Source organism: Peromyscus leucopus, chromosome 8b (genome assembly GCF_004664715.2).
Source record: "Peromyscus leucopus breed LL Stock chromosome 8b, UCI_PerLeu_2.1, whole genome shotgun sequence".
Classification (NCBI taxonomy): Eukaryota; Metazoa; Chordata; class Mammalia; order Rodentia; family Cricetidae; genus Peromyscus; species Peromyscus leucopus.
In genome coordinates, this window is record NC_051086.1 from 94,103,871 (window position 1) to 94,111,792 (window position 7,922).

At 60.6% G+C, this 7,922-nt stretch overlaps 1 protein-coding gene across 1 annotated transcript; it reads left to right on the forward strand.

The window, feature by feature from the left end:
• Positions 1-4,240: 4,240 nt before the first annotated feature.
• Neurod2 (neuronal differentiation 2) lies at positions 4,241-7,466 on the forward strand. Its single transcript, XM_028889527.2, has 2 exons — positions 4,241-4,569; positions 5,674-7,466. The coding sequence occupies exon 2, from the start codon at positions 5,679-5,681 to the stop codon at positions 6,825-6,827; it is 1,149 nt and encodes a 382-aa protein (XP_028745360.1). The 5' UTR covers positions 4,241-4,569; positions 5,674-5,678; the 3' UTR covers positions 6,828-7,466.
• Positions 7,467-7,922: the final 456 nt, after the last annotated feature.

The window sequence follows — 7,922 nt, forward strand, 5'->3', positions numbered from 1 at the left end:
GGGGGCCGGGGGAGGTGTGTGGGGGGGCGGCAGGTGCTCCCGGGCTCCGGGTGGAGCCCGAGCCTCCGAACCGCTGCTGGAGGAGGAGGAGGAGGAGGAGGAGGAGGAGGAGGAGGAGGAGGAGAGGAGGAGGAGGAGGAGGAGGAGGAGGAGGAGGAGCAGGAGGTGCTCCCTGGGCAGTGCCAGTCGGCGCCTCCTCCTCCTCCTCCCCAGCACAGCGCCTGCCAGGAGCTCGGGACTTCGAGGGTCTGCGCTCTGCCCTCCCCCCACACCCCCGGAGGAGGAGGCCGGTCCGCTCACCTGCCCGCCCAGCCCGGGGGTTGGGGGCCCCGGAGACCCCCGGAGACAGACAGGCCCGGTCTGGCTGCAGCAGCCAGCGGCTGGGCACCTGGGCTGACCCACCTGCTCCCTGGGCCGGCTATGGTGGGAGAGCAGGCGAACCTTGCTCACACAGGCCACCGACCAGTCTGATCTGGGGGCGCCGGGGGGGGGGCTGGCTAGCTGTCCTCGGGGGTCAGAATGGAGGGGGCACTAAAGATTCGCGTCTGTCCTCGGGGGTCAGAATGGAGGGGGCGCCTGCAGGTTCACGTCCGGGTGATTTATGGGGGAGGACAAGGGGCGCAGAAGGAGCAGCTTCCGGGTCCATCCTCCCTGTCCCCTGAGCGAGATTCCCCGTCTGTTCAGGAATGACTTCTCCTCCCTGCCACCTCTGCCCTCCCTCCTCCTCCGGGCCCTCACCCCTGTCCCTCAGCCCCTCACCCCTGCCTCCCTCAGCCCCTCACTCCTGCCTCCCCCAGGCCCTCTCTCCTGCCTCCCTCAGCCCCTCACCCCTGCCCCTCAGCCCCTCACCCCTGCCCCTCAGCCCTGCCCCTCAGCCCTCACCCTGCCCCTCAGCCCCTCAGCCCTGCCCCTCAGCCCTGCCCCTCAGCCCTGCCCCTCAGCCCCTCAGCCCTGCCCTCAGCCCCTCAGCCCTGCCCCTCAGTCCCTCAGCCCTGCCCCTCAGCCCCTCACCTCTCCCTCCTCCCCCAGGCCCTCACCCCTGCCCCTCAGCCCCTCACCCCTGCCCCTCAGGCCCCAGCCTGAACAAAATGGCCGCTGCCCCTCTGAGGCAGCCATCTTAGGTGCCCAGCCCCTGGGCTCCCCTGGGATGGGGCTATGTCTCCATGGGAACCCCGGGCCCCCCCAGCTCCTGCTCCCACCCCGAGGTGTGGGCAGCAGGAATGGAAGTTTTCCCGGCCTGGCTGAAGTGCCCGCCGTCCTCCTTCCCCTCCCGGAGACCTGGAGGGGACCAGGCCCCTCACCAGCTCCCTTCCCCCCATGCCACGGGGAGGAACAGATGGCATCTCTGGGTGTCCTTCTCCTTTCGTCTCCTTCTTCCATTTCTGGCTCTTTCTGTCTCTCCGTCACTGCATCTCTGAGTGCAGAGAGGAGCGTGCATGTCCCGGCGTGTTAATGCCTGCTCGTGTGTATGTGGACACACGTGGGGTACCTCCTTCGGCTCATGTCTGAGGCAGGCCCGGCCCACACCTCCCCCTGTTCCAGTTTCCCCTGGTTTTTATTGTATCTTCTAAAAAAGCTAAAGTTGAAATGTGTCGAGTGAGAAAGACTTGTTCCATTTTTCTGAAGAAGGGAAGAAGGATCAGGAGAAGGAGAGAGGCCCAGGGGGGTGGCCACCCCACCCCTACCTCAGGCCTTCCCCTGTAGGAGCCCCTGAAGGAGATGGGAGAGGGGGGGAGAGGGGAGAGGCAGACCTCCAGCGTGTCCCGATCCTCAACAAGGTCTGCCCTCATCCACAGGGTCCTACCAGACCCCAGTGGCTTAACCCAATTCTTGATGTTTTTCTCTGCCAAGGAAGCATTCGTCCGTTTACCCATTCATACATTCACCCATTAATTTAACAAAACTTCGGATTCTTTGTAGACAAAACATTGTAATTGGGGAAGGGATATATGCAAGAAATTAACATTATAAAGCAATTGACAACGTGTCTTAATAAAAATAAAGGCTGGCATTTATTGGAAGATTCTTTCATTGCTGGCCCTATACCGGCTCATTAACCTATCACCCTACGTAGTGTTAACAACGGCCCTTTAAAGGGGGCAGAATGGTGGCCTCTGTCGCACAGATAGGGAAATCCATTCTGAGAAGGACATCGGAAAGGAGTTTGTTATGAGATTCAAACCCAGGGCCTTGGGCTCTCCAGGCCAAGTGCCCTACCCTAGAGCTAAATCCCCAGCCTGGAATTCAGCATTTTCTTTTACAAAGTGGTGGTGCAGGCCTTTAATCCCAGCACTCTGGAGGCAGAGTTCAGGACCAGCCTGGTCTACATAGTGAATTCCAGGATAGTCAAGAGCACATAGTGAGACCCTCATCTCAAAAACAAAACAAAATGAAAAGTTGGTGAGCAGAGCTGACCAAAAATCAGAAGCTCCTGCAGTGTGTGTAACCTAAAACTGGAGGGGTCCTTGCCGCGCCTCCCGGGAAGTCCACCATTTCACTCCTGCCTTGACCTCAATCCCACTTCCCACCTCACTGCCAGGCCGGCTGACTCAGGTGAACTTCCTAATTGCAGACCCTAGGAAGAGCTACTTGTCCTTGAAGACCACCAAGGCAATTGTGGGGTTGGGGGAGCCCTGGGTTCTAGTCTCCGCTTACTCTCCCTGTTGAGGGGGCGGCTTCTGTGGAAGGAAGAGCAAGTGCTCTTCTTCTGACCTTTCAGCCCCTGACCTCTAAGCACCCTGGACAGCTTCATAGGCCCTTTCCAAGGCAGTATGTGTCTCTATGTAGCACCCTGTTCAATGTGCAACATCAGATCCATGTCTTACCTTCCCCTGGAGGAAGCTAATCCGGGTGAGACCAGAGGACACCCACCTGAATTGAGGGATTGGAGGGGGGTCCTCCTCTCTCTCCGCCTTGTGCCCTTCAGTATGTGCCGGAAGTGGAGCCAGAGTTGGGTACACACTAGTAGACCAAGGGGCAGATGGGAAATTGAGGCCTGAAGGCGGCCCCTGCTTGAAGGCAGAGTGGGCAAAGGTCTCTACCCCTGGCCATGAGCACTTGCTCACACACAGGTTGTCTCTCTGAATAGGGGTGTTTCCATTTTTTGCATCACAGAGTGAGGAACGGGGTGGGTAGGTGTGTCTGAAGCTCCTACCTTCAGCCTGTACTGTTTACATCTGTGTCTGGCATGATAAGAGGGTTGAGATGGGAACTGTAAAGTCAAATAAAGCATCCATTCCTATCTCCCTGAGCAAGACACCTGCCTGGCTCACCCCTAGCCTCCCCTGGGAATGCTTGGGTCAACCTCTGCTTTTTGTGTTTTCTGCAGGGGGAGAATGTTTGGGTCCCCTCTAGGAACTCTAGGCTGTCCCCAACCAGCCATATCCTCCGTTCAACTAACCAAATCAGAAGGCCAAGAGAAAGCCACTACCTGGCGAGGGAGGATTAGAGGTAATAAGGACATAGTAAGAGGGAGAGGAAGGTTTGTGGGTTAGGAATCCAGGTCTGTGCCCACCCTCACCCCAGATGGGGGACACATAGTTCATCTCCAAGTTCCTCCCCACCCCACCTCAGCACACCTATGCCCTTGACACCCAAGGAAACATCCCTATGTGATGACTCCACAGATAGACACACATGTCCCCACAGACACACACAGACACACACACACGCCCATGCAGACACAGACACCCAGGCAGGCAAACCTTTCCCTTTCTCTGTCTTTCCCTTGGTTTGAATTTCGTTCAGTCACATATGTTGTGTGTGCATGAGGGTGGGTGGGGGAGGGGCAGACAGGGAGGAGGAATGGCATGATGCCAGCATCTACCTATGGGGCTTGGGTCAGGGATGCCCCCCACACCCACCCTGGAAGGAGGCCTCAGCTGTCCCTTTGTGGTGGAGGGGACCCTCTTGGGGAGTGGGAGTAAGCACTGAGGTCCCTTCTCCACACCCTGGGGTCTGGTTCTGACCCACCTTAGGGACCAGGAGACAGGGAAATGGACAGATCAAGACCCTGGAGAGAGCCTAGAATTGGCCGCCACCACAAACCTCCAGCTCCCCCAGACTTGCTACCCCATTGTTCCCATATGGGGGGCTCTGTATCTGGGGGGGGCAAATCCTCCCACCTCCCTCTCAATCCCTGCTTTCCCTGCGTTGGGCGGGGAGGGGAGGGCGGCAGAGATATTTATTTATTTCCTTTATTTATTTAATTTTTTTTTTTTTTTGGAGTAGAGAGTGACAGATGGCGGCGGGTCCCGGGGGAGCCGGCTCTCCCCCAATGCAGACGCATGCCAATCACCGTCTCTCATGTGATAGCTGCTGCCCGTGACGTGCCAAGCCCATATGGCCTGGCATAGAGGCTGGTACCCCGCCTGGTAGAGATGCCACACTCGCTCCGTGGCTCGCATGGCGCTCTGAAGACGCCGGCGCCCGCCGCCTTGAGGAACCGCTGCCCCCGCTCCCCGAAGATGGGGGAACAATGAAATAAGCGAGAAGATTCCTCTTCTCCCCCCCCTCTCTCTCTTGCCCCCTTCCCCCTCCCCTCCCCTCTCCCCTTGACTCCTCTCTGAGGTAAGTTGTCCGAGAGGGAGCTAGATCTGACCTGCCGATTGGGAGGGGGGGCGCTGCTTCGGACATGAAAGTCCCCCAGATCCCCCATTCCTGGGACTCTACCCCCTCACTGGGTGGGCATTGGGGCGCCCCGGGTTCTCTCTCCCACTGGGGCCCGCAGCTCAAGGGGCTGCGGAGGGAGGCACCTTATGCCTAGGATGGGCCGGGGTGGGGGGGCAGGGTCATGATCAGCGCGAAGAGGCGAAGATGGGGGACACCCCCCCCCATGACTGTCCCGAAGGAACCCGCGACCTTTCCCTGCCACCAAAAAAGATAAGCAAACAAACAAATTTGGCTTTTCCCCCCCATGGATCCCAAAATACAACGAGATCTGAAGAGACGTGTGGGAGGGAGGCAGTTTGAAGGGGGGAAGGGGGTCCCTGACCGCAGGGGAGACGGACAGGGTTCGCTTCTGGGTCTCCTCCCCACGCCCGGCTTCTTCCGTCCTCGCCACCCGGAGCCGGCTCCGGGAGACCCGGACGCAGCAGCTAGAGGAGACGGTGCTCCGGGCGTCTGGAATTGGGGCTGCGGGGGTGGGGGCCGGGCCGGGGGCGGCGAGCGGCCAACTTGCAAATTGGATTAGGGAGCGTGGGGGTGAGAGGCACCCGAGGGCAGGGGGAGCCGGGCCGAGGGGCCCGGGCCGCGGAACCAAGGAACCGGGCAGCTGTCCCCACGGCGGCCGCCCAGCTTCTCTCCATCACCCGGAGAGAGCAGGCTTTCGGGCGAGAGCGCCGCCTCCCCGGACAGAGGAACCTGGCCCCTTGGCACACCACCGGGTCCACGATCTCTGGGACCCCGACCCCGGCCGGGAGCGGCCTCCTTCCCGGCCAGGGGCGGAGCCGGGCCCGGCTCTGGGGCGACGGCCTGGGCCGCTGAACCCCGCCGGCAGCCGGGCAGGGCTGGGCCGGCTCTGGGCGGGGCAGCGGAACGTGGTGGGCATCGGGGGGGGCCCTCTGAGCTGGAGCGTGCAAGGAATCTCGGGGTGGAGGAGGGTTGGGGGACCGTGGTGACCCCGGCGCGCCCCTCACTCTGTGCTCTGTCTTTCCGCCCCCGGGGCGCCCTTAGGCACCATGCTGACCCGCCTGTTCAGCGAGCCTGGCCTCCTCTCGGACGTGCCCAAGTTCGCCAGCTGGGGCGACGGCGACGACGACGAGCCGAGAAGCGACAAGGGCGACGCGCCACCGCAGCCTCCGCCTGCTCCTGGGTCGGGGGCTCCAGGACCCGCCCGGGCCTCCAAGCCGGTGTCCCTTCGTGGAGAAGAGGTCCCCGAAGCCACGTTGGCCGAGGTCAAGGAGGAAGGCGAGCTGGGAGGCGAGGAGGAGGAGGAAGAGGAGGAGGAGGAAGGGTTGGACGAGGCGGAAGGCGAGCGGCCCAAGAAGCGCGGGCCGAAGAAACGCAAGATGACCAAGGCACGTCTGGAGCGCTCCAAGCTGCGGCGACAGAAGGCCAACGCGCGGGAACGCAACCGCATGCACGACCTGAACGCCGCGCTGGACAACCTGCGCAAGGTAGTGCCCTGCTACTCCAAGACGCAGAAGCTGTCCAAGATCGAGACCCTGCGCCTGGCCAAGAACTACATCTGGGCTCTCTCGGAGATCTTGCGCTCCGGCAAGAGGCCGGATCTGGTGTCCTACGTGCAGACTCTGTGCAAGGGGCTGTCGCAACCCACCACAAATCTGGTGGCTGGCTGCCTGCAGCTCAACTCTCGTAACTTCCTCACAGAGCAGGGCGCGGACGGCGCCGGCCGCTTCCACGGCTCGGGTGGCCCGTTCGCCATGCACCCGTACCCGTACCCGTGCTCCCGCCTGGCGGGCGCACAGTGCCAGGCGGCCGGCGGCCTGGGCGGAGGCGCAGCGCACGCCCTGCGGACCCACGGCTACTGCGCCGCCTACGAGACGCTGTACGCGGCGGCGGGTGGCGGAGGTGCCAGCCCGGACTACAACAGCTCTGAGTACGAGGGCCCGCTCAGCCCCCCGCTCTGTCTCAACGGCAACTTCTCCCTCAAGCAGGACTCGTCTCCCGACCACGAGAAGAGCTACCACTACTCTATGCACTACTCGGCGCTGCCCGGCTCGCGGCCCGCGGGCCACGGGCTGGTCTTCGGCTCGTCGGCCGTGCGCGGGGGCGTCCACTCCGAGAATCTCTTGTCTTACGATATGCACCTTCACCACGACCGGGGCCCCATGTACGAGGAGCTCAACGCGTTTTTCCATAACTGAGACCTCGCGCCGGCCCCTTTCTTTTTCTTTGCCTTTGCCCGGCCCCCCTAGCCCCAGCCCCGCGAGCTCAGGGGCTCCCACCGACTCCAGCGCCAGGCGCGCGGGGCGTGGGCCGCCGGTTCTGCGGCTCTCCAGGGCTGGCACGGTCTCCTACCTGTGGGTGGCCCGTCCCAGGGGCCTCGCTTCTCCCTGGGGACTCGCCTTCTCTTTCCCAACGGGCTTCCTCCTCCCTTCTCCGGTGGAGTGCATCTCTAGGGACCTCCCTCCCGGCCCTCCCTGGAGACTCCTTAGGCATTCCCAAACTTGGGTTTTCTCTCCCCACCTCCCAGTAGGCCAGAAGGCTTTGGTAAGGGGCAGCTGAGTTTCGGGTTAGTGTCTCCGCTTATGATTACTTTTTAAAAAAGACACTGAGCTGCCCAGGCCGAAAGGAGTTGGTATCTCTTCCTTCTCGAAGAGGGCAAAAGCCAGGGCGCCCAAACGCCTTCACCCCAACCCGAATCTCCGCGTTTTTTAATTTTTATTTTGGTGGGAGGGGATGTGGATTGAGAGGACAGAGAGAGGCCAAGTCAATTTGTAACTAGAATCATGTTTCCTTTTCCCTTTTTAAAAAAACAAGCATACAAAAGAAAAAAAAAAAAAGCTAAGAGGCGACAGAGGCCGAACTCAGAGTCCGGATCGGAGAGAAAACGCAGTAAGAACTTTTAGAAGCAATAAAAGGCAAAATAATAATAATGATAATAATAATAATAATAATAAATACTACCAATAATAATTTTTAAAGAGACACAAATATCTATGCAAGAAGGTTCTGACTGAGCCTAGCAGCCCGGCCCGGGACGCCCCTCGGGTCCGCTGGCTGCCCCGCCCAAGCGCGGATCTGTGCACTTTGGTGAAGTGGGGGCCCGCGCCGCCCCTCCCCCCCAGGTTTTTACAATCAATGACTCGGAGATTTGGAGCCCCAGTACCACTGCCCTCCCCCCACCCTGTCCCGTTGTGCGTCATACTGTTTTCTAAAAACCTGTTTCCAAATTTGTATGGAATGGCAAACTGTTGGGGGGTCGGTTTGGGGAGGGAGGGTTTGCATGAGAGACACAC